The sequence below is a fragment of the Protopterus annectens genome, chromosome 4.part0, assembly GCF_019279795.1.
Source record: "Protopterus annectens isolate FY-2018-M chromosome 4.part0, PAN1.0, whole genome shotgun sequence".
Lineage (NCBI taxonomy): Eukaryota > Metazoa > Chordata > Ceratodontiformes > Protopteridae > Protopterus > Protopterus annectens.
Window position 1 is genome coordinate 286862671 of NC_056733.1, and position 26919 is coordinate 286889589.

The 26919-nt window shown below is 38.4% G+C and overlaps 1 protein-coding gene across 3 annotated transcripts in view; it reads right to left on the reverse strand.

The window, feature by feature from the left end:
- Window positions 1-26919, reverse strand: part of LOC122799302 (L-serine dehydratase/L-threonine deaminase-like) — a 420485-nt gene that overhangs the window by 72931 nt on the left and 320635 nt on the right. For all 3 annotated transcript variants that reach the window (XM_044068268.1, XM_044068266.1, XM_044068267.1), the window contains exon 7: window positions 19402-19526. In XM_044068268.1, the coding sequence (XP_043924203.1) occupies window positions 19402-19526 (125 nt within the window). The remainder of the gene's footprint in view (window positions 1-19401; window positions 19527-26919) is intronic.

Genomic DNA, 26919 nt, shown 5'->3' on the forward strand with positions numbered 1-26919 from the left:
CTGTCAAGCTGCAAGTAAAGTCTGTGCATGGCGTGCTGATGTCAATGAATGAAACAGTCTTCAAGAAAGAAGGAAGTCTTGTGGCTGCATCTCTTGTTTGTTGGGAACTGAAGCTATTCCCACAATCATTTCCTTATCTTTTTATATATATATTTTTAATATTTTAAGGCATTTGCACAATACTAATGGCTTCTGATAGTGACTTCCAGAAGAGGAAGCCTGTCTTGTTCAGTTTACAAACACATCAAGGCCTATGCTTTTGACCAAGGGCATGCATGCTGCATTGTGATATAAAAGTTTCAGAGGGGTCAAATGGGGGGAAAGTCATCTGCTGAGGAGGGCAGTGGACCAGTATACATGGTCAGCCACTAGCAAGTTTGCTAATATCAAGGGTGTAGCTAGGCATACTCAGTGTACTCAAGTGAGTACATTTTTTTCTGTATGTATTGTTTAGAATTGTTTAAGCAGGTATTCACTACATAGCCCTATGCAAGTCCTGGTTACATAATAGGAATGTGCTTCAGAATATATGTTTTTTATGGTTTCAATTGGTAAAATTTGGAAATAGTATATACCTAACTGAGTTGTATAGAATTAGCATTTTGAGTGCTGTGTACACACATTTTCTCTGCATTTTTAAATGGTAGGTGAGTGATCAAGCAGCGGAATAAAGTTTGACTTCAAAATACAAATTATATATTGTTGGTTGCACCTCTGTCTGATGCTAATGGCAAAATTAATTAATTGTTATGCAGACTAGCATTCTTTTTTAGTGCATCAGAGTTGCATTACTGTTATATAAGACAATTTTCAAGTGGTTATACGGAGACAGGTGAACCACAAGTAGTACATCCGACGGTAGCATGTTCCAAGGTAGGAGGACTTTTTTGGGGGTCAGTCAGCTGCAACATAATGTAGTTAATTTTCTTTGTGTTTCCTGCTCCTTGTAACTGCCAGGCATCAAGTCCATTGCTTATCTATTCCTCAAGCCCATATATAAACCATTCATGAATTCCTCTTCTATTTTATAATAGAACCTGATGCCTACCATACAGTAATGTAATTTGGCTTTATCAAAGGTAGATCCTGTTTAATGAACCTGGTAAACTTCTTCAAAATGCCAACACAAGTTGTGGAAAGTGGTCACACTGAACACACAACCTACCTTGATTTGGCCAAGGCATTTGACACCAACCCCTTCTTCTTCTTCTTTCGGCTTTTCCCAGTTAGGGGTCGCCACAGCGGTTCACATGTCCACTTATGATTGGCAGTGGAGTTTTACGGTGTCAAGTTGCCAGCCCGGCGCCCAACCTTCCACAGAAGGCAGACACACACACTCACACCTAGGGCCAATTTAGAGTGTCCAATCCACCTACAGCATGTAGCACCCGGAGGAATCCCACGTGACCACAGGGAGGACATGCAGACTCCTCACAGAAGGCACCCCAGCCAAGGATTGAATCAGGGAAACTCTTGCTGTGAGGCGACAATGCTAACCGCTGCACCACCGTGGCCGCCCCATTTGACACCAACCCCTATGATAACATAATTAATGAACTAAATGTGTTATGAATAGACTCCCAATATAAAAATGTTAGAACCCACACAGCAAATGTGGCAAAAGCAGCATCAGGGAACATGAAGTTGGCATCCTGCAGGGCTCAGTACTTGGACTTTTATTGAGTATTTCCCTCTCTGACATACAGACTGAAAAGCAAGATCTATGACTAACCAAATTTGTGGATGACTGCAAACTGGAAGTCATTGTCAAATTTCCCTGTAACATATAAGCCCTCCAACAGGAAGTACTTGTAAATAAATGCCTGGTGCATTGAAAATGATAAAACGTGAGACATTGTCACATTTGGCAATTGCCCTAACATATAACACTGACAATGCCCCACTTTAAAATGAAAATGTAGTTAGAGATCTAATAACCTGGGTTCATAATTCTTCCTGCTTTGATCCCAATGTAGGAACAGTTGTCAGGAAATCCTACCACTCTGTACAGCTGATCACCATGGGAATATCATCCAGACCTAAAGATGCTAATGCATCCCTGTATACAGCACTGATCTGACCAATTACTGACCAATTACAGAATACAAAGCCCCTTTTGGGATGTACCACAGCTAACATATCAAACAGATGGAAACAGCGCAGTGTTTCCTGGTAAACAGAATCATGAGTTTAAATCCTCTATGCTACCAAAAAAAAAAAATAGAAGTACCGCTGACTCTCTTTTCTGTGTCTTGTAGGCTCCTCCAAACAATCAGGGGCCCAGTAATTCTGGATATCTTGTAACTTTACAAATTAAGCAGTCTCACAACTACCAGAACAATGGGTAGAACCTGCTTCAGCAGCTCAATAAAACAAAGTGGAGAAATAGATTCATTACTCAGCATGTACTTCGCTTCTAGAACAGACCCATCCTTTAGATAAATAATTGTAATACACACTATATTTATTCAAACTGGACCTGGATAATTTGGTGGGTATTCATAAATTCACACAGAGACTGGGCAAACTCTCCTTAAAAGGGAAGGTACAGTCTAGGTTTGGAACTGGCAAGGCATAATGGTAGCAGCAATCAGTACTCTAGAACTTTCCATGATTCTGTGATTCTATGTTAAACAGCAACAATGTGTAACCCCAGCTGTAGTAACAGGACTACACCTCCCATACATACAGCATACTACCACCTGTAGGCAGCATAAATAATGTGTAAAGGTAGTGGTAGGCAATGCTTGTCCAGGTACATGTCTTGCTTGGAGCTCACTGCTCTACAGTTATCTGGCTGATCTGCTAGGGCTGGACATTATCATGCAGCATTTACATGACACGCATGGGATGCTGATCAAGTGAAATGCAGATTTGTGCACATTGATATGCACATTTATAACACACCTCTAAGAGTAAATCCAATGGCCAAAAAAGAATAGAGGTTGTAAACTACATGTTCTGCACAGACCACCTCAAGGCCATATACACAGTCTCCTATTCACTGTTGAGGGGTGATATATGCCTGGCAAACTAGGTATCCTTCGATCCCACTCTGATGGTCCTTCTGCATGTCTGCAAAAACAGTCACATTAGAATTACCTGATCTATGGACTTACACCTTGCTTATGTAACTAGGAAGGACAGGTATGTGCATCAGAGACTACTCTTTCTCCTGTACTGGTTTATCATCCCACATATATCCCTTAAGGTAATCTTATAACTTTAGGATACCCAAACATCTGTGATATATTTGGGATGCATGAATGTGTGTTTGTATGTACACTAACTATATATATATATATATATATATATATATATATATATATATATGTGTATATATGTGTAGACACAGGTGTATATGTACTGTATGTGTATATACATATACGTATATATATATGTATAAACACACACACACATATACATATATATATATATATATATATATATATATATATATATATATATATATTTTTTTTTTTATAATATGAGTCTACTAATTATGTGGTGGATGAATGTATCTCCCCATCCACAGTACTCCTGTCTGAAAATGATCCAGTCTAAGTGCACGACTCTAAGGTCCGTTGCACTTAGTTCATCTTATATCAACTAGATATGAAAATGTTAATTCACAGATGGTTGAATAATACAGGGAAAGCATTCAACAGATATGGTTATTTCAAGACATACCTCTCAACCTCAGAGCAAGAAATACAGACAAAGCCATAAATAATGGGAGGACAAATGCCCAAAAATAGGGACAATTTTTAAATATTGGTCTTATTAAACTTAGAAAGTTGATAGTAAACAGGTTTTGCATTAGCATGCATTTTCTGAATGGTATGAAGTCTTTAATGCAAAAGCCTGTCATTATTTCAAACTTAAATTCTCAGTGCTTTGCCAGTAAACCAAAATTTTATGAGAAACAAACCCAAAATATGAGGCAAAAATCTGGACATTCTGCAAAAATCTGTACATTTGAGAGGTATACTTCAAAACAAATGTATTGCTTCACATCTGAGAAATAGGCACCAGCTTCCATCTTTACACAAAACTAAATTAACAAACCAAAACTATTCATCAATCACATCCTTATAAGGTCCTTCAGAGGTGCAGAACATTTCCTTTCAATAAAACCAGACTATTAGAATCTTTAACAACTGATAAGCCTAACCATGGAGGTGCTCAAATATTTCCATTCATAACAGTATTCCTAACTGTGTCATCACAATAAAAGATGAAAACTATACTATTAACAGAGTTGTTTATAATAAAATTCAGATTATGCAGAAGGAAAAGTTAAATGCACATACTGAAAAACAGACCCTGTATCCATTAAACTCAGTTTACTCATTTTCATGTTAAAAGGCATATAGTCCTATAAATTAAACAATAGGCAAGCAATAATGCCCGACAGAGTGTGTGTTAATTTAACAGCGGATGGCCTTCACAGCCCTGGAAGGGCATTAATTACACATTAACACACACCCTGGAGGGCATTATTGCACATAGAGAATGGGCTGTCTGTAAAATTGCTGTGTTTTACTTACTTATTTTTTTATTATTACTATATTTTTTTAATATGTTTTTGATGTAAAATAGTTCCTCCGCCTAATGTTTCAAATTTGCTGTAGTATAGGTTAATGGTGTGGGAGGAAGCATTTTACATCCAAAATATAACACTTCAAAAAAGTAACCAGGTATTTGCTTTATTTTTTGGTCCCTTACTCCTAAATCATTTGGTTCGTTGGCAGACATTGGGGACTTGCTGTTGTCTTTTGGATTTTCCTGGTTAGGGGTCGCCACAGCAGAACTCCGGTCTGCTAATGAATGGCAGTAGATTTTCACAAACGCCGAGGTGCCAGCTCGATGTTCAACCTTCAACGAAGGCACGCCCATTTACGCATGTCTTCCGAATGCCCACCCATCCGCGGGGAGGACATGCAGACTCCACACAGAAGGCACTCCAAGCACTCCAGCCGAGAATCGAACAGGAGAACCTCTTGCTGTGAGGCAACAACATTACCACTGCACCACCGCGTGCAGTAGACATTGGAGACTGAAGTTACTAAATAATGTCATACATTTGAGCGTCAGACTTTTATTTCCTTCAGAAAATTCATGTTAACACAAATTCTTTACTTAAGCAACTTTGTAATTTTCTAATAGCAATAATTAAAATCTGTTTCTGTTTTAGAGCCTTTGTTTCCCCTTTGTTTCAGGCAGATTTCTTCAGCTGCTGCTAGTAGTCCTCTCACTCACTTGCTCTCTCTCTCTCTCTCTCACACACACACACACACACACACACACACACACACACACACACAGTCTCTTCTGCTTTCGTGCATGCATTCACTCACACACACAGACAGCAACATAAACACACATAAACACACACACACACACACACACTTTTTTCCTGTTTCATTTATTTTTTTACACTTGCTAAACAGGAAAAGCGCTGATAAGCGAGTGTAAAATAACAGCACAATCAATCTCTCTCTCTCTCTTACTCTCATACACACATTCACTCTCACACACAGACATAAAAGCACAAAGACATGCTTTTTTATTTTATTTTTTTCTTTTTAATTTTACACTCGCTAAACAGCTAAAATACTGCTTAGTGAGCATAAAATAATGGCGGCCATTTGTTTTTTTCTGCCTGAGCTCTACAGTAGCTTGATATGCTGCTGTGAAGTGGTGAATTTGTTTTTCAGTGGGCATTACTTGTACATTAATACCCTGCTGGAGAACGTTCGTTCTCCAGTCAGGGTGCTGATGTACTGTTCACCCATTCTCTAATGAGAATTAAATGACTACAGGGTTGTAAAATGTGTCACCATAGCCTGCCTTTCCCTTGGTTATAAATGAAGGATCTGTAGCAGACAGCATACAGATTTACTGCTGCTCTTAAATGCTTTTATTCTTTGATTGCACGTTTGCAGGTTATGGGTACTGTAAGAGGTAATCTAGGCAGTATGTTGGCCGTATTGTGTCTGCATTGATGCTTGTAGTGGGTGGTTAAGCCATTGCTGTTTAATGATCAGAATCACTGATTCTGAGAGCTATGCTTGTCATTGTTGTTTTTCCATTATGAAGTAATGAAATATTTTGAATAGCAATGTTAGACCAAATGAAAAGTACCTCTGGAAGACTATGCAAGGAAAAATTTATGTGCCCAATGACTGTTACTAATCTTGGAATTCAATCCATACTAATGACAGGGGTAGGTGTGGAAAGTGCTGGATGATGCCAACAATTGCTGGAAACCGGTGCTGTTGGTCCTACAAAGTCATTAGGTAGAAGTTTGAGAATTTGCAGTTGACTGACTGTGTCACTGATCTACGAGACTTCCAAAATGTGTGTCTGGATGAGGACATCCTAATGTCATCCTTATGGGAATACTTTGAGGTTGATGGACCAGCTGAGGATGAGGAGCCAATCAATAAGTAATGTACAGCACTGTGTTTATTACCAACTGGTTTGCCTCCACAGAAGTAGTGGGTTTTTGGTTTCAATAACTCATTAATTTTCAGCAGTCATTACTACAGGTAGTACATTTCAAAGTTCTCCGAACAGGTGTTGTTAGCATAGGTAATCAAGTGGCTGAATCATGACATGGTGGGTGCAATTGATCAGTGTACAGGGGAAATGTGGGAAGGCTAAGGGTAATTTCATTCTCTAGACAGGAATACAAATAACAATTGGATATATAGTGCATCACCGTCAAATATAAAGCGGAACATTATAGTGATAGTCTGAAAATCAGCCTTATTCTTACCCTCCTGTTACAACGATCTTATGGAATGCATAGCCTACAGATGCTTCATCTGCTGGGTGTGGCATCAACCTGGTCTTGGGAAACAACAAATTCTACCATTGTATGTAGTGTCTGCTATCCAAGATCACATCCCTTCAACATCATACACAGGCTCTTTTTATTCAGTCTTATTTTTGTAATCACCTCTCCTAAATCAAGCAGTGCATTTTCTGAAATATAAATATAAAATTTACTCTATGAAACACAAATTAATATGCTTATATAAATCATTATTTAATTTTTTTTTACACTTAATGTTATAGTAATGTTCCTGTATCCTTTTAGAAAAGCTACTGTGGTCATACCAACATAAAAAGCATAACAGGAAGAACAAAAAAACAAAGCTAACTACCCCTTGAGTTTTGCAATCAAACTATGCAGGGGCACTTATAAGTCCCCCATGATTTGTTAGTCTTTAGGCAAGGTAATAAAATAGAATCAGTTTGTAGCAAAATCTTAAGCGAAGTATTTTTTTATAAGAAAAAGTAAGCAGGATATTCACCTACTGTGTTGACTAAATCAGGGTTACCTAATAAAATTTTCAAGTTAAAATAATTCTAATACCTAGGCTATCAACTGTCATATCTAAAGTGCAATTATTAATATTGAATGAAGTTTGTGTGACATTTCTAGTTTTATTAACAATTCCTAAAATAGAAAGGAAGTGGTTTCTCTTTTACAAAATTTCTTGAGCAACTTTGTTAAGAAAACTATGATCATAACCTCATTCTACAAATAAACTAATAATAAAATTAATTTCATCAATAAAAATCTCTTGCTTAGCGGTAGGTCTAGTACTGTAATATTTGACCAAGAGGAATATTTATCTTAATTAAAACTGGATGATTTCTTGTATAATATAAATTATTATTTTTGAAAGTTTTCTTCCTAAAATAGAACTTTTGAACTATAGACCCCATCAGCCCCACAAGCCTAATTTGCAAAGCCATGGACTATATTATATCTGATTTCATAAGCTCCAGTACAAAAAAATATTTTTTTTTAGACTTGCAGTGATGTGTCTTTGTCAAAAGGAGATCTTGTCTATTTAATTTAGTAAACTTTTTTCATCTGAAGCTGTAGATAGCAGCCAAACATTTCATTCACTAAACCTTGATCTGGCCAAAGCCTTTGACACTATTCCCCATGCTGCAACTGCAATTAAGCTTAATGTCCTAAATATAGACCCTTATGTTGTAAAATGGATATCAAACTGGTTAACAGATAAGATCACATTGTTAAAGTAGCAAATGCTATTTCCGAAAGCAAAAAAGTGACGTGTGGAATTCTTCAGATTTCAGCACTAGTACGACCCCTGCTGTATGGCATCTACTTCCTGGATCTCCAAACCACTAATTCAGACATTTCTAAATTTCCAACTAACCAAATTTTTACTGACTGCCAGCTGGGTGTTATATAATTCCAAGTTACTACAGCAAGGGTTAACCATACAAATCAATGATGTATTAAAAATGGGCTTAAACTAAATGTTAAGATGCATAGCATTGTCACCTTTAGTCAACAAATGTCAGCAGCAACTTACAGGGAGTGTATCCCTACAGACTGATATGGTTCTCAGAGATCTTGACACCTTCACAGACAACTCCATATACTTTGACTATCACTAGCAACAGTATTTGGTAAGTCCTTCTATCTAGCACAATTAATAAATACAGCTATCTCATCCAAATCAAAAGAAGTTATCATTCCTCTTCACATGTATATTATTCTGTTCTCTTTTCAAGTAAATCTGACCAACCAAACATTTAACTGTGAAAACACTTGTCATCCTCCCCAATCCATAGTGCATACCAGCTCTCTTTGCTTATCTTTTCCCACAGGCAATGTGATTTACAGTGACTATACTCAGTACCCTACCTTGTGTTAAATGTCTTCTCCCACAGAGAATGTGATTTACAATAACTATACCCAGTACCCTACCTTGTGGTAAACGCCTTCTCCCACAGACAACATGATTTACAATGACTATATCCAGTACCCTACCTTGTGGTAAATAACTTCTCCCACACAGAACGTGATTTAAAATGATTATACCCAGTACCCTACCTCGTGGTAAATGCCTTCTCACATAGAAAACGTGATTTACAATAACTATACCCAGTACTCTACCTCATAATAAATGCTTTCGCCCACAGAGAACATGATTTACAATGACTATACCCAGTATCCACCTCATGGTAAATGCTTTCTCCCACAGAGAACGTAATTTACAATGACTATACCCAGTACCCTACCTAGTGGTAAACTAACATAAAGCCTTATGTATTCCAAATCTGTCATTTCCAGTTCGTCACATAGTCTCTTACCATAATCTTTATCCTTGGACTTACTCAAACATGGACTACATTGACACAACATTTTATGCTACACAGTGTGAAATACTTTGTAAATGACAAGGTAGCAGTAGTATCTGACATGACTTGCATCTTACAATGTGCCTTATGTTCCATTTTTTATTACCAGTAAGGTCAGCATTTTTTTTTACCATCTGACTTGCTCCATTTTGTAAAGATAAGTCAGATCTGTCTTCCCTCCATAAAGACTACTGTCATCACATTGGCTATTGACCCATCAGTGATCTCACACTCACATACACACACACACACACACACACACACACACACACACACAGGCACAGTTCCAGCCTAAGTGACAAAGTATTGAAATCAAAAGCACAAAGATTTGTTTTGGGGGGTGTAACAGCAAATGCCACTGTTTGGCAACTATAGCTTGGTCTCTTGCCACTAAGTGGCACAACTAATAATATACTACTTGTATCTTGTCTCAACTAAATTTGCCTCCCCATTAGAATTCCTGTAAAGTAAGGCTAGTACCATTTACTTGGTGTATTTTGTCCCCAGATAAATTTTCCTTCCTTTGTTTTACTTACACACCAAGGCCATAAATATAGTGTGCCTGCAACTATCTGCTTACACTCCTACCTTTTTGCCTCTACCTCTTCCTTGCTTTCACTTACCTTATAGTTCCAAAGCTTGCATACTGATTGTTTTTCTTTGCACTCTTCTGTGAGGGAGTGCCAGCCCGCTACGCTTGGGCTCACTCCGCTCCTCTACTCTACACCCATTCTCACCCACCCCCTGCATCACCTCGACTTATTCTAATGCTAACCACTCCTCTAACTTCCTCCAATCAAGAATTAGCCTCCATCTGCCAGTCACACCTCAGTTAACCAATCGCACTATTTGTAACACTCCTCCCTCTCCTCACACAACTTAATTGCAACAGACCTTAATCACACTACTTCCACCATACTACACCAACACCCCTATTTCCTTATATCTTCATCACACCATCCAGGTAACCTACTTTTTAAAAAGAATACACACCATGCTCTTTCTCCTGCCCACACTCTATACCCTACTGCTATCTGCATACTATCTAACGTTCTACAGTCACTTACAGATACAACATGTTCATAGCCCCACACTATATTATACTAATACCATCCACTCCTCACTCTCCTACCTTGCCATCTCCCCCCAACTCTACAATCATACATCTATGGCATACTTCCACTTCAAACATGCAGTTGTCAGTAATACCAGTAACCACTTCAGCAAACACTTTCACATAGTCTCCAAATTGGCACACAAACATGCACATGCATTATCACAGATTCTCCGTAGTGGTGATATACACCCCAATCCTGGGCCACATACTACACAACATACCATCATGGCTACCATTCCACCCCTTCCTCACATTAAAACTACAGACCTTCTCATTCTTAACATGAACCTTAGAAACCTAGTTAACAAGATCATAGACTTTCATGCAGTCATTGCACAGTACTCACCAGACATTCTTATAGCAACAGAAACTTGGCTAAAACCCCATATAAGAGACACAGATATACTCCCACAAGGTTATAGCCTACACAGGTTAGACAGGATCAGGAAAAAGGGAGCCAGGGTTGCAATCTTCTACAAAGATAACCTAAGCATAGGCTGCCTACCCATCAAATACCCGTATGATAACAACTTTGAAGTTCTAGTAACACGGTTCAGAATCAACTCAAAGAAAAAATATTACCATAATAGCCAATTACATACCTGCCAAGAATACTTCCACTGCCATTGAGGAACTCATAGCCTGGACAGCCTTCACTTACACCCATGAAACCATTATTACAGGAGACTTCAACTTAGACTGGAACACTTGCACTGCTGATAACTCCTCTACCTTCATAAATCTACATGGTTTCTCCCATACAATCCAGTATCCCACAAAAATAGATAAACATAGCAAAAGGGAATCTATCTTAGACTGGTCACTGTACTCATCCCTCATTAGACCCATTATAGAATACAATGCCCCATTTGGTATTTACCTCGCAAGACATCTGCAACAACTGGAAAGGCCACAGAAATACCTCACTAAAAGAATCACAGACCTAAAGCAGATGCCCTATAGGTTCATAGGTAGGTAGTAGGCTATTGGCTCTAGGGCCTATATAAGCCTAGCCAAAGGTACCCTGGCTTTTGCCACCCAAGAAAATTATTTTCCTGTGCCACTGTCCAGCAAAACCACAGAAGTGATCCCCGAGGTGAATTTCCTATCTCCCATCCAATCATCAAGATTTTTTCTTGAAGAGTGCTAATGAGGAGCTTTGTTTGATATAGATAGGTAGTTTGTTCCAGAGTATGGGAAGTCTCTGGGACAGGAATCTATCCCTCCAGCATGTTCTGTTTATTGTGGTGACAAGGTTTAGGTCCCTAGAGCGTGTAGCTCATAGGGATTGGGATTTCTTTAAGTGGAGCATGTCTAAAAGCTCTGGGTTTGACATAGCTTTGTGTGTTAGGCAGAGATCACCTCTGAGTAGGCAATATGCAATGGAGTAAAGCTGCAGTTTTTTGAGACGGTCTGCGTAGGGCATCTGTTTGAGGTCGTAATCCATTTTGTGAGGCATTTCTGTGGCCTTTCCAGTTGTTGTAGATGTCTTGTGAGGTACATACCAAAAGAGGCATTGTACTCTATAATGGGTCTAATGAGTGACGAGTAGAGGGGAACAATGACCTCTTTTTTCCTGGATGAGAAACCTTTGGTGATGAGGTGTGCCACATAGAAGGATTTCCTGACTACTGTGGCCATGTGATTATCAAAGGAGAGACTACTGTCCACCTGTGTCCCAAGGTCTCTTATCACACTTTCGGTGTTAAGCAGACTACCGCCTATGTAGTAGTTCATGGGTACAGAGTTTTTACCAAAAGGGATGACAATGCACTTTTTGGCATTGAGCTTGAGGCCATGGCTTTGACACTAGGCATCTGTCTCAGCGAGGCCCTTTTGTAGGATGTCCACATCTTTTGGAGTTTTGATTATGGCTCCTAGTTTGCAGTCATCTGCGAACTTCATTAGCCAAAGACCTTCTGTGTTGGCCTGTACTTCAGAGAAGTAGATACCAAACAGGAAAGTACCCAGGAATGAACCCTGTGTTACTCCACGTGTCACTGGTCTGAAGTTGGATTTGGAGTCTGCTAATTTCACAGTGTGGGTTCTGTCAGTGAGCCAGTTGGCAACCCATCTTGTGACATTGGGATTTATACCTATTGTAGTGAGTTTATCTATAATTCCAGAGTGGGGGGTGGTGTCAAAAGCCTTGGCGAGATCTAGATAGGCTGTGTAAACCACCTTACCCTCATCTACGGCTTTGGTGACTGCTTCAAAGAAGTCTATCAGGTTTAGGAGACATGATCTGCCTTTTACAAATCTGAACTGGGTGGGGTCCTGAGTTTGGAGATTACCAATGTCATTGTTTATAAGTTCCATGATGATACGTTCCATAGCCTTGCAGACCAGGCTCGTTAGGCTAATGGGGTGATAGTTTCCGGGGTCTGTGGTGGCTCCCCCTTTGTGGAGTGGGATAACTGTTGCTGTGCGCCATTCAGTGGGCACATAGCCTGAGGTGAGGCTATGATTGAACATGGTACTTAGGTGGGGTGCCAGTTCATTCTGTAGTTCATGTAGAACACAGCCTGGGATGTTGTCAGGTCCCATGATACTGTGTTCTTGGCTTTGGATAATGTGCTTTTAACCTGTGCAGCCGTGATTACATGAACTTTGCATTCTTCTGGTATAGAGATGGGCCCTTTAGGGGATGACAGGGGGGTAAAGTTAGCACTGAACCTATCTGCCAGGATGTTGGAAATATCAGTTGGTTCTGTATATTTAGTGCCATTGTGCTGTAACTCAGAGCAGATCTGAGTGTTGCCATTGAGATTCTTGACATAGCTATAGAATGCTTTGTGGTTCTCTTTAGAGTCAGTGGCGATTTTGTTTTCATAACTAGCTTTGGAGGATTTTATGAGGGATCTCAGCTTCTTACTGAGGCTGACCAGGGAGTTTCTCCAATCATGGGATTTTACTCTTTTTTGCAACAGTTTCTTTCTTCTGTTGTAGAGTTTGTTTATGGCATGGGATCACCAGATTGGCTTCCTTTTTTTGAAGGATAGCATCTTGGTTCTGTTAGGGATTGCAAGTTCCATGCACTCATGTAAGTGCTTATAAAGTGCATTTGTGTAGGATTCAGCAGTCATACCTCTATTGTCCATCAGCATGGGTGTCGCAAAGTTTGCCACTTCTGTCTTCAGAAGCATGAAGTTGGCTTTGGAGAAATTCTTTACTGTGGTTTCCCTAATGGGGGGTGGGGGAGGGATATGGATGTTTAGGGTGATTAGCTTGTGGCCGGATCTGACCAACGAGGAATTGACCTCTGGTGTGGAGCACCGGTTGCCCATGTTGGTAATAACCAGGTCTAGGATATTGCTGCCCTTGGTGGGGGTGTGGATAAGTTGATCCATGTCACTGGAATTTATGAATTCCAGAAAACGTTGAGCACAAGAGTTGGTACATGATTAGTTTTCCTAGTTAATGGTAGGGTAGTTGAAATCACCCATTATTAGGGTGTTAGGTTGTACCCTAATATTTTCCAGTGTATCAAGAAATGAGGAGTGGGAGTCCTGGGGCATGGTGGGGGATCTGTAACAAGCTACAATTTGGATTGCGGTCTTGCCCAGAGTTAGTTGCACTTGGATAATCTCGGATGCATTATGCTGAGCAACTAGCCTGGAGGTGTGGATATCCTTAATGAATATGGACACGCCTCTGCCTTTAGTGTTTTGGTCCAGGTTAGGTGGCCGAAAGGTGTGGTATGAATTATAGCCTGGTAATGCAGGGGTACTCTCTGCAGCCTTAAACCAGGTCTCTGTCGCTGCACAGATGTCGATGTTCTCCATTTTAAGGAGTGCCTCGAGTGAGTGCATTTTGAAGTTTAGACTTCTAGCATTGAGTAGCAATACCCTCAGATTCTTCTTGCCTGTACCTGTTAGGGTGGTGAATTTGTCATTTGAACCTTGCCTAAAAAAAGCACTATAGGGGTGGCTAGAGCCTTAGCCAGTATCCGGAATCCCAGGGGCGACAGGTGCAGGCCATCTCTGGCAAAGCATCGTGGTTTGTCGATCATGCTGACCATCTAAAAAAACTCCATCTATACTCTGTCACATATCGTCTACTCAGAGGTGCTCTCTGCTTAACATACAAGGCCATGTCAAACCCAGAGCTGTTGGACATGCTACACTTAAAGAAATCCCAATCCCTCAGAGACACATGCTCCAGGGATCTAAACCTTGTCATCACACTGAACACAACTGCTGGAGGGATAGGTTCCTGACCCAGAGACTCCCCAGACTCTGGAATAGACTGCCCATACATGTCAAGCAGGGCACCTCTTTGGCCCTCTTCAAAAGGAACCTTGATGAGTGGATGGGAGATAGGAAATTCACCCCGGGGATGACGTCAGTCACCCTGCTAGATAGGGGTCCAGAGAAGTAAATACTGTGGGAAGAAATAGCCAGGGAATTGTTATGGCTAGGCTTGTATAGGCCCTAGGACTGATAGCCTAGTACTAACCTATGAACCTATGAACAATACCACCCACAATTATCTCTCTGGATGCCTTCCAAATAATTTAAGTGACCATAGAACTACCTACTTAATCTGTCATCAACTCAACTCACCCAGAACCATAGTTTACAAAGTCATACGAAATACCAAAAACTTCTCCAATGAAGCATTCATAGACATGCTCAGTAAATGCAACTAAACACATTTCCATCACCTCCAACTTGACCAGGCCATAACATATTTCAATGACACATTTCTAAATAGCTTAGCACCAACTCGTACATGTCGTGTTAAACATAAGAGATTGCCCAGGATATCAAAAGAAACCATTAAACTTTAAAAACTAAGGGACAAAGCCTGGTATCAATACCAAAAAACAAAAGACAATATAACTCTGCTAGCATACCAGTAGCTCCGCAATCAAACAAAAAAAAAACAACTCAAACTAGACAAAAAGCATATTATACAACTACGCAAAACAAATATGAAAACAATCCCAAAAATTCTGGCAAGCAGTTAACTCACTCCTCCACCCAGGTAAAGCTACAACCCCAGAACCAACAACCAATAACCAAAGTGTGAGTATTGCCTCACAATTCAACACCTACTTTATAAACCCCATCCTCTCCTTAGTTAGTGGGAACAATTCCACCCCTCTGTCTCTTCCACCTAATGTGGAAACTAACAACAACTCTTTTGACCTCAAACCTGTCCCAACTAACACCATAAGAACTATGCTGAAAAAACTGAAACCTTCTTCCTTAGCAGCTGACCAACTCCCCAATGAGTACCTCAAACTGTCAGCTGATGCCATAGCTCTGCCTATCTCCATTCTGGTAAATAGGTCTATAGCAGAACAATATGCCCCAAAATTATGGAAAATTTCCTACATCACTACTCTGCATAAAGGAGGAACATCAACAGAATTAAACAATTACAGACCCATAGCCATCCTTTCCCCCCGTGTCAAAATTCTGGAAAAATGTATCCATACTCAATTACTACAATACCTGTTATCTCACAACCTTATCTCTCCCTCCCAACATGGTTTCAGACCAAAACATAGCACCACCACAGTCCTAATTAATTTCTGTAGCACCATCAACCAGTTGAGAAATTCAAACCAGCAAGTAGCATCAATCTTCTTTGACATGTCAAAAGTGTTTGACACTTCCATCAGGAACTCCTTAGTACTCTTGCCTCACTAAACCTATCAAAGACTTCCATCTCCTGGTTGCTAACCTATCTTTCTGCCAGACAGCAAGCAGTATGATGGAAATTCGAACTCTCACCACTTCTGCCTGTCTCTGTTGGAGTCCCCCAAGGGTCCATATTAGGACCCCTTCTTTTCACCATCTTCTGTAAGGATCTAGCCTCATCCACAACACATGCTAAAGTAGTTCAGTATGCAGACGACTGAACTTTAATCTGCTCAGCAGATACCTTACCAGACCTTCAAACAGTAGCCCAACAAGCTTTTAATAATATAGAAACATATCTAAGTAAATCACAACTAATCCTCAACCCCAAAAAGACACAGTTAATGCTATTTACCAGTAACAAACAATCACCAACCACCCCTCCTTTCACTATTCTCTCAGCAAACAACACAGTCATCAGACCAGTTGAGCATACAAAACTCCTTGGAGTGACAATTGACAACAAACTCAGATTTGACCAACACATAGCCACCACAATTAAGAAAGTTCACATCAAACTTGGCTCACTGTACAGAAGCAAGGCATTCCTCACTGACAATACCAGACTAGCCATATCCAGAACCTTCCTCCTCTCTACACTCCTATATGATTTCCCCCTCTTTACCAACTTAAAAAAATCAGACTTAACCAAATTGGAAACTTGCTACAACAAAATAGCCCATTTTGCAGTCAACCTTCCCCACCAAACCCACCATTGTATTGCTCTACATAAATTAAAATGGCTCGAGCTTCCTAACCTTCTCCATCTCTACCAACTTAAATTCACACACAATATCATCTTCCATCCCGACAGCTGCCCATCCCTCAAGGAACTTGCTGTTCACTACTCAGGCCCACGAAGTCTAAGATCTACAGGCAGAAACTTTCTCACAGTAAACAAAGCTAACAACACTCATGGTGAAGCCCTATTCTCAAACCAAATACCCAAATTATGGAACTCTCTATCCCACACCCTCCAAAACACACCTGCATCTACCAGTTTCAAACAACTACTATTTGAATATCTATCCAAGAACTGGCATTGCTCCTGTGCCAAACCTGGCTGACAAGATATCCATAACTCTCTCAACGCACTGTTCACTCCTTACCTCATTTTCTCCCTCTCCTCAGTGCTTATTACTACTAAAAAATAAATATATATCAAGGAAATCTCATTTGTTCATAACTATTATTTAATATGTACACACTACTAACCTTATTTTTTCTCATGGTGATCTTCACTGAAATGCTTGTGTGGTTTTCTTTTTGAACCTGTATCTACTAGAAAACTGTACTGAATACTACTTTGTTTAGACTAACTAGAATATGTGTATTCTGCATCTACTGTATGTATACTGTTGTACTATCTAATTATTGTATATTATTTGTATTTCTGTGGAGCTTTTCTCCCAGAGCCTCCACTGAAAATGGGCTTCTGGCCCAGTCAGACTTTCCGGTAAATAAATAAATGTCACATACTGACAATAGCAGCACTTATATATTAAAATATACAAATACAATTTGCAAGTCTGTTATTATAATTAAGGCTGAATACTAGATCAGGCAGCCAAATGGAAAAGTCTCTTATCAATAGGGATACCACAGGATCACAATCTGTCAGCAGAACAGCTACATTGTTACAGCCCTTTATCCTAGCATCAGGTGTTCAATCCACCCAGTCAGCTTCCAGCCTTATTTGACTTCATTTCTACTTAAAAGGATTACAGTTCCTGAGTACCTATCATACTGCAGTGCAATTATAACTGATAATACTTAAGTTGTTGTTTGTCTTTTCGGCTTTTCCCGGTTAGGGGTCGCCACAGTGGAACTCCGGTCCGCTAATGATTGGCAGTTGATTTTTTTTTTATGGTGCCAAGTTGCCAGCCCAACACCCAACCTTCAGCAGAGGCATGCCCATTCACGCATGTCTTTTGGAGGCCACTCGACCGCAGGGAGGACATGCAGACTCCACGCAGAAGGCACTCCAGCCGAGAATCGAACAGGAGAACCTCTTGCTGTGAGGTAACAACACTACTGCTGTACCACCACGGATTAACTGATAATACTTATGTAAATCATAAAAAGGTAAAAAAAAAATGTCACGTTGATTCCACACCTAATGCTAGGAAATGCCATTTCAATGAGTGACATTTTTATTTTGGCAAAGTATTCGTACTGCATGGTGCTTATAATCAGTGCAGGTGAATGGAATGATGAAATACACCAGGAAGAAAGAATGAAAATAAAGAAAGAAAAATAGAGTGTTGCTTTTCAAATGGGAATCAAAACAAACCTGGAAAGGTAAAAATGGCATATTTAAAGTAATGAGACGGTGGGATGTGAAATGAAGAATAACATCAACTTGGTGGGATATTCTGTCTTGGGCAGAGTGAGTTCAGGATTCCCTAAAGTACTTATCTGCTAAAATGCAATATAAAGGGACTAAAATAATAGAAATGTAAAGGACATTTGTTGTTTTTTAGGAGCAAGACTATGGATTGTTGCTATAAAAGATAATGTTGGCTGAACACAAGAACTTTTGCACTCTCTCGTTGATGTGCTTTCTTATATCATGATGTAAACATTTTATACTTCATTTTTATGATCTTGAATATAAAATTTTGTAGCTTAAATGCAACAATGGCTGGAACTCATAACTCAGTAGCATCACCTACCTAAGCAGTAACACAACAGTATATATCAAAGCTGTGTTTACTTTCTTTATTTGGCTCATTCTAAATAATACAGTATCTATTCGAGTGGCCTGAATTTGGGTGACACTATCTTTAGTAAACATCTGTTTAGCCAAAAAAAGTCGATCGACTAAACAGAAGAGTGACATGGGCGAGACAGCACAGTTCTCAGGGTAGGGAAATATGCCCTTTTCCCGAGATTGTGTGATCTCAGAGTTAGTATATATATATATATATATATATATATATATATATATATATATATATATATATATATAAATATATATGTATGATTAGTAGGGGGATGGGGGATGGGGGATGCAGAAGGTGCTTGCCCCCCTGCAAAAATGATGTTTTAAACTTTTTTTTTCAGATTTTGCATGCACTGATATTTTAGATCAGCATATATGTAGTAGTGTCGAAGTTTGCAAAGTGGATCTTTCAGTGTCAACTTTGTAAATATCAGGAATTGGGTGTTTCATTCATTATAAATACACCCATCTAGCTATCAAGCTATATCTATAGATCTATCTACCTATCTATCTATCTATCTATCTATCTATCTATCTATCTATCTATCTATCTATCTATCTGTCTATCTACCTATTTATCTATCTATCTAGGTATGTATATACATAAACACACACACATATCTATATGTCTGTGTGCAGCAAATGTAGTCTGTATCTGTGCTGCCTAAGCTAGGAATAACCAGCCATTATACATTTATTTTTTTTCTTACCCAAAAACTGCTCCATTGCTCGAACTGCATCTTCATCCGTGATGACTTCAGAGATGACATTATAATCCTGAACATTCTTCCAAGCCATTGAACAAACTTTCTTTGCGCCAAGACATTTTGCTATACTAATAAATATGAAAAACAAGAGTTAAATTATTTGCTACAACAACATCTAAGAGTGATTTATAAAATCTGTCTCTGCTCCCATGCAACATACAAAATTGGAACTAACATTATTTTTACATTCTTAAGTATTTTAAGTGAAAGTGTCACCATAGTAGTACTTTGATATACTTTATTTGTCGCTGCTATACTTGGGTACTTTTGTGTTTGAGTATTAGGCAAAGATTGCATTGTTACAGATGGAAGCAAGGCTACCTAGAGATGGCAACTACCTAGTAATAAGGCAATGTCTGCTCCAGTTCTGTGTGAAGCTATACACCTGGAACATACAACTGGGGATGCAATACCAGTTTGGAAACCTAATACCAAAAATAAATATCAGTAGTAGGAAAACCACTGACTATGCATTGAATAATACCATCCATCATTATCAAATAAACTTATCCTTACAATCAGTCATTAACTTCTTTACAATGTAATGTAGATCACATAATATAGTAATACACATATATTATTAAAATAATACGGGGTGTAATAACTTGGGGAAGGGGAGAAAACAGAAGATAAAACAAAGTCAGGAATCAACATTCTGAGTCTACATCATTTTTTCCCCAAATTTTAAAATACATCTATATATGAATGCATATTAATATGTTTACTTGGCAAATGCTGACTCAGAATCATGCAACCTGATCTTCATTCAGCTGCTGTTTTGAAACCTTTCCCAGAATTCTGTCCTGGGTGCTGTAGGAGGCTTTATCCTCTCACACCCTTTTCTCTTTATTTATAGGCAACTCCAGCTTTACACCATTTGAAGAAGGGGAATAAAACAGCAGTCAAAACAGGGTCAGAAACTAATGTGCTGGGTTGACATCACATTTTCAAACCTTTAAATTACGTTCATGTCTTAGTATATTTCCAGGAATGGATATGCATCAAGTTGTGCTGAAAGACCCATAGTCTATGTCTCATCCACAGGTGGCACATGGAACAGAAAATGAAGGTTATTTCCAGACTAGTACATTCAGATGCTATAGTGTGCCCATACAGAATCCTGAAAACGCTATACATTAGCTTATGCCATAGGAAAGGAAAGGACTGAATTCTTCTAAGTAAATTACTGGCTGAGAAGAGGAAAAAGTACATTTAGGATTAAAAAAATAAAAAGTCTAGAAAAAAAAATATGTCTATTTTATGGTTCAAGTTAAGAGAGAGAAGGAGAGAAACTTTTTAAACTGCCAAATGAAGAGGAATAAAAAGTTTTATTAATCATAATGATCCTGGATAATGTCTGCTATTAAGAAATAGAACAGAAGAAATTAGATCAGTGGCAATGATGAGCAACAGCTGGATCTGGATACTGGGATCTGGTTATCCAAATCGCCCAACTCTGGATGTAGCCAGTGTATTAGAAGGGATTGTTGGGAAGTGATAGGAACATAATTAAGTCTAATGAAAAAGCAGAGATGCAGTGCCAGGAAATCAATTTAAAGCTTGAGAAAGAAACCACAAGCCTGATAACTCAATAATGTTAGCAGGAATGGAGTTACAGTCAGTCCGATGTGCCTTACTGAAAACTATGACTAAGAAGGTGGTCAGATTGTACTGAAGCCAGTGTTTAAAATATATGTATGGCTATTCCTTTAACAAAAGCAATGGCCTTGAAGGTCAGGTGCAACAAGTGGCAGTATGTACTTTGACACTGAATTTTTTGCTAAAGGTGTAATGATCAGGTGCTCTGGTCTCACAGTCCCCACAACTGACCACCAAATAATATGTGGAAGGGTGATGAGCCTTAACAGAATACAGCAAATTAGTACTTCTGCCTCCGGTAAAAAACAACATCTGGTATAGTTAAATAAGCTTCGAACAGAATAGTTGCAGACCAGAATTACAATCACTGGCTCCCCAGGATTGTGCATAACTCAAACTAAGCACAATACACTCTAGTGCATTCATCCCCATAGTAACTGAAACTTGCCGTCCCACATGCAAAATGTTTTCCAGGAGGGGTTAATGATATGTCCCCATGACCAAACCCCTTTCCCCTGTCTTTATAGTATTATTTCCACTAGCTAAACCACTTTGGTACACCAAGAACACAATTACTGTTTACCCATAAAATGAGACGACCATTAAATATGTGCAAGCATTTGAAAGCAAAAAATACAAAAATACAAAATGCAGATTTAATTAAGCTTTTGTGACAGAGTTGCAATCTTCTATGCAAAGTGCAGAATCAAGGCAATATTAACTAACAGTCTCTCTCACTCTCTCACTCTCACTGTTGGCTTAAATGAGACTCTCAGGCACTATTCAAACTTCTTAATTCTGAATGTGAAGTTTCCTGTTTCTACGGCAGTTACATTTGCTTTAGCTTAGGACTACTTATCTACATCAAGCCGTAACTTGTGGGAACTTTTAGAATAGCAGTCATGATTCTAATTCAAAACCGTCTCCTTAAAATCCTTGCTATAGCCTCTGTTATGTATTTTTTCTTTTATAAATCTGTGACTTATACTCAAAACATTTGCCTTTGCACAGACTATAAGAAAATGGAGAGGCTGTACCTTCAGTAGTATGGTATCAGAGCGGTGTCTGTTATTTAGTTTCACTGAGGGTACTTTAAAATTGTTGTAAAACTCCCCAGCAGTTTGTTGTTTGTTCTTGTCTCATTCTCATCATTGGCTGTATCTCTTTAAACAGCTGCAAGAGTGGAGATGTTCTGTTTAACAATCTTTTTTGCGCTGATGCGGAGTTGTCACTTGAGCACCCACAATACCGAAGTATTTGAAGCATTTACAGGTAGCTAAGCTCCTGGTTTGTAGCTGCTTTAAGGAAAGCATAGAGCAACTGTAGTGTGATATCAGAGCAGCATTTGTTAACTTAGTGGTACTGTTACATCATCTCTTTCAAATAACTGCAATACTTTTCGATTGGTTGTCCTGACTGTGTTTAAAGCCCTGATCTCTACATATTCTAACTCAAGATTGTACAATTCAAAAGGAAATGGAAAATTTAATAACATCATATTCTCCTTTAGTCCGAGTTGTCCACTGTTAGAGGTAATATTAACACCTGTGACAAAGCAACAGCTGTGCAACTCTTTATTTAAAGCTATGCAAATCTTCAAACTTTTACAACACATTTTAATGTTTCCAATAATAATCTAAATATTGTAAGTCTACTGAAGTAAGAAAGCGCGTAAAGAATGGCAGAGTGTTTTAATAAATACATTAAAAGTTACACTGCTACAGTCTCATCAGATTCTTTTTACGCATTTTCCTACTTCGGTAGACTTGCAATATTTAGATTATTATTATTATTATTATTATTATTAGAAACACTAAAATGTGTTGTAAATGTTTGAAGTGATGCATAGCTTTAAATAAAGAGTTGCACTGTTAGTGCTTCTGTACAACAGCTGTTGCTTTGTCACAGGTGTTATTTAATATATACCATTAAAAACAGCAGTGAATTAAAGACTTAAAACAGTTATGTACTTTAACATCGTCAGACATAAATAAGACATTCCAGTTGCTATAGTTTGCAATGGTATTTTTTTTATTTTTGGTATTTCATTCCCTTAATTGTATTTTGATCTTGTAGTTCTTCTGAAGAACCCACAAACAGAAGTATGCCTGACCTAAGTTACTGTTATTTAGTCTCTCGGCTACGATATCAAAAGACTCCATAACAAAAATGTTCTACATGGAAAAGCCCAGTGGATTTGGAATAGCTCGATGTAAAATATTTAATAGACACCAGAGGTAGAGCAATAACAACATGTGCAGATGGTATTACTCTAAGCTTTTAAGCATTTTATTTTAACAGGAAGTTACTCTTAAAACATGTCTTAAGATGTGCACACATGTTAACAGATTATATGATTAGTATGTCTGGTGAGAAGGTCAGTATAATTACAGCATTATTAGTATAATCCATGCAAAGATTTTTAACAGTGGAGAAATGCTAATTGCATGCATGATACTAAGCTACTCATTTTCCAGTCTAGTGCTGTAACTGACTGAAAAGGATAACTTTATCCCGAAATGCTGCATCAGGTGTTATAGTTAATAAATGCATATACATGTGATGAAGATAAAAGCCCACAGACCATCTGATTTAATCACTCAGTGTATTATGCCTTGCCAGCAGTTCCAGTTACTTGCAAATAAGAAGTTTTTGCATTTTCAGCTCCCCATTTTGGATAGTGAATTTACAATAAACGGTGCGATAAAACACTATTCATCTATGGGCAATAGGTAAACCTAACAAAGAAATATGAAGGCTTGCCCCCCCCCCCATGAAATATAACTTTAAATATATATATTTTTTAATTCTTGTTCACATTGTGATCCAATCAGTGCTTTTCTGTTTGCAGTGTCATTGACTTGTACATGTCAGTGAGCCTTGGTTAGGCCAGCTTCAGGAGATCCGATATTCATCTGTTTATCTGTGTGGAAAAGAGCATCACCTAAATGCACGTGTGCTTTATAGCACTTTAATTAACTCGGCATGTCATAGTTTCAGAATGTAAAATTTTGGTCAGTGGTTAAAACTGAAAACTATGCCAAATGTTAAGACAGAATCTGAGATATAAGTAGAAAAGCTATGACATGATACAGTGGTGCAGCGGTAGTGTTGTCGCCTCACAGCAAAAGGTTCTTTGGTTTGGTTCTCAGATGGTGCCTTTGGTGTGGAATCTGCATGTCTTCCCTAGGTTTGTGTAAGTTATTTCTGGGTACTCTGCTTTCCTTCCATGTTACAAAAATATGCGTCTGGAGTGTTTCTCCCTGGACCTTTGCTGAAAATTAGCTTTGTTCCAAGTTGGATTTTCCTGGTTAAATAATGTAATAATAAATTATGTTTATTATCTATGGCTGGAAAATTGTAGAAATTAAGAAACTGGAAGATTCTGATTATCTGGGCACTACCCTACACATATATGATGTTCTAGGGAGAAAATAACTCTGCAATGAGGCTAGCTATAAACAGTAGAGTTCTCCTTTCACTAATGGTGCCATACATGAGGATAAATGTAGCAGACGGCTGAGTTGTCCTTTTAGTAACAACGCTATATTTTTGGTTTTGGTAACCATTAGCCTACTGTGAATAAAAAGTTAATTAAGTATAAGACAAAAAGAGAAAGTCTTTTGCCTCAAAACTCATAACCGCTAATGACTAATATGCCCGTTGCTATTTCTTTAAATGTATAAGGAGATAAATGGAATCCTCCTTAAATGACTAATGTGTAAATCAGTGGCTAAAAGATACTGACATTTGCAAATTCTGCACTAATTCTTTTATCTGCTCTAATATTTCATTGTTTGACAGGCATCCAGCACTGAAGTGTATGAACCAGTCAGACTCCTGGGATTCCAAAACCCATTTCTTAAGTAAGTTGCAAGAATCCTAAAAAACTGAATGCACAGGAGCAAGAAGTAATAACAGGAATGAACAGAGTGAAAAGACAATGAGAGATGCTCTGGTAAAAATTCTATACAAATTTAGATAATTCTACTTATTTATTTTGCTTTCTGCATTGAAATGACATTCAGGAAGTCGGAATTAAAATAGCAGTAAAGAGGGTTGACACAATATTAGTGTGTGCTCATCAGGAGCATGATTCAAAAAAACAGAGACAGACATTCAAAGCTGGCTAACAGTCTCTCTCTCTCTCTATATATATACATATAAATATGTGTGTGTCTGTATATATATATATATATATATATATATATATATATATATATACACACACACATATGGGTTACCTTCAGTTTACCGACAGTCCACTTCCCCAACACGCATTCACCCGACACTTCAAATTATCGTCATTCCCAAAACCAGAGTTACCCATTTGGTTAGTGAACACTTGGCCATCTACTTGAACTTTGTCCCTTAGCCCTGCAGTAGTGCATTCTCGAAGTTGGTATATTTAGTAAGTGGGGTGTGGCGGGCAAAGCCCTCCACATAGGGGGGTTTGTTTTCTTTGGGTAGTTCTTCCATCGGGATGGCCAAGTGTTTACTTACTTTTCGGGAAATGTCGGCTTTGAGAATGTCAGTGATTTGACATGTCAGTAAACTGGGTTTCTGGGAAGTGGACTGTCAGTAAACTGAAGGTAACCCATATACACACACACACACACACACACACACACACATATATATATATATATATATATATATATATATATATATATATATTATATATACGGATTCACTTGAGAATCTCAAAAAACTGAAATCCCGAGTTTCAGTTTTCTGAAATTTTATGCCCGAAAGCTTTAAATCACGAAACACCAGAAGTGCAAAATTTAATATTGCGAACCTACACTACAAATACACCACACACATACACATACACACAATGTCCCCCCACAATCAAGCATACAATCCTATACTACAGACAAGTAGGGGGGCAAGCCCCCCTGCACCCCCCCATGTGGGTTGGCTGCGCACCCCACACACCCCCTACTTATATATACTAACTCCGAGATCGCACAATTAAACACACAAAGGTAACTCACACCCACACATTTCACAGCCCCTTGCCCACACACATCACAGCCAAAACACAACACTAACAAACACTAAAGCCCGTAACCTACACACTCATACATACTTACCTGAACTTTCACCATTCACACACCATAACACCAGAAGCTCTGAACTTCGGGATTTTGAATTTCGCGCTACTGGTGTTTCGTGATTTAAAGCTTTTGGGCATAGAATTTCGGAAAACTGAAATTCGGGATTTCAGTTTTTCGAGATTCTCAGATGAATCTATATATACATATATATATATATATATATATATATATATATATATATATATATATATATATGTGTGTGTGTGTGTGTATTTACATATATTTATATATATATATATATATATATAGATATATATTATAGTATATATATATATATATATATATATATATATATATATATATATATATCTACAGAGCTATAGATATGTGCTTGTATCATGAAGTATAGAATGTTCAAACAACTGAACTATTTTAGACCAAATCTACAATTATCTCTGTAGGCCATCTAGGAAGTTATCATGGCACCCACATATGACACCCTGTTTCCTATAATAATTTTTGTGAGGGGTAATTTCCCCCATGGGCTATCCTATTGGTGATGCCAGATATTCCCTGGTGCCATGCCAGATGACATCCACCCAAAATACACAGATCATGGCAGATAATGCCTAAAACTATGCCCAATCACAGCCCAAGTCATTGTGGAGCATGTGTTTGGGCTGCTGAAGGCATGCTTTTACTTCCTGGACATGTCTAGATGTGCTCTGCAATATCATCCTAACACATGTGCAAAAATATTTTCAATGTGTGCCATTTTTAAACAATATGATTATTAGGA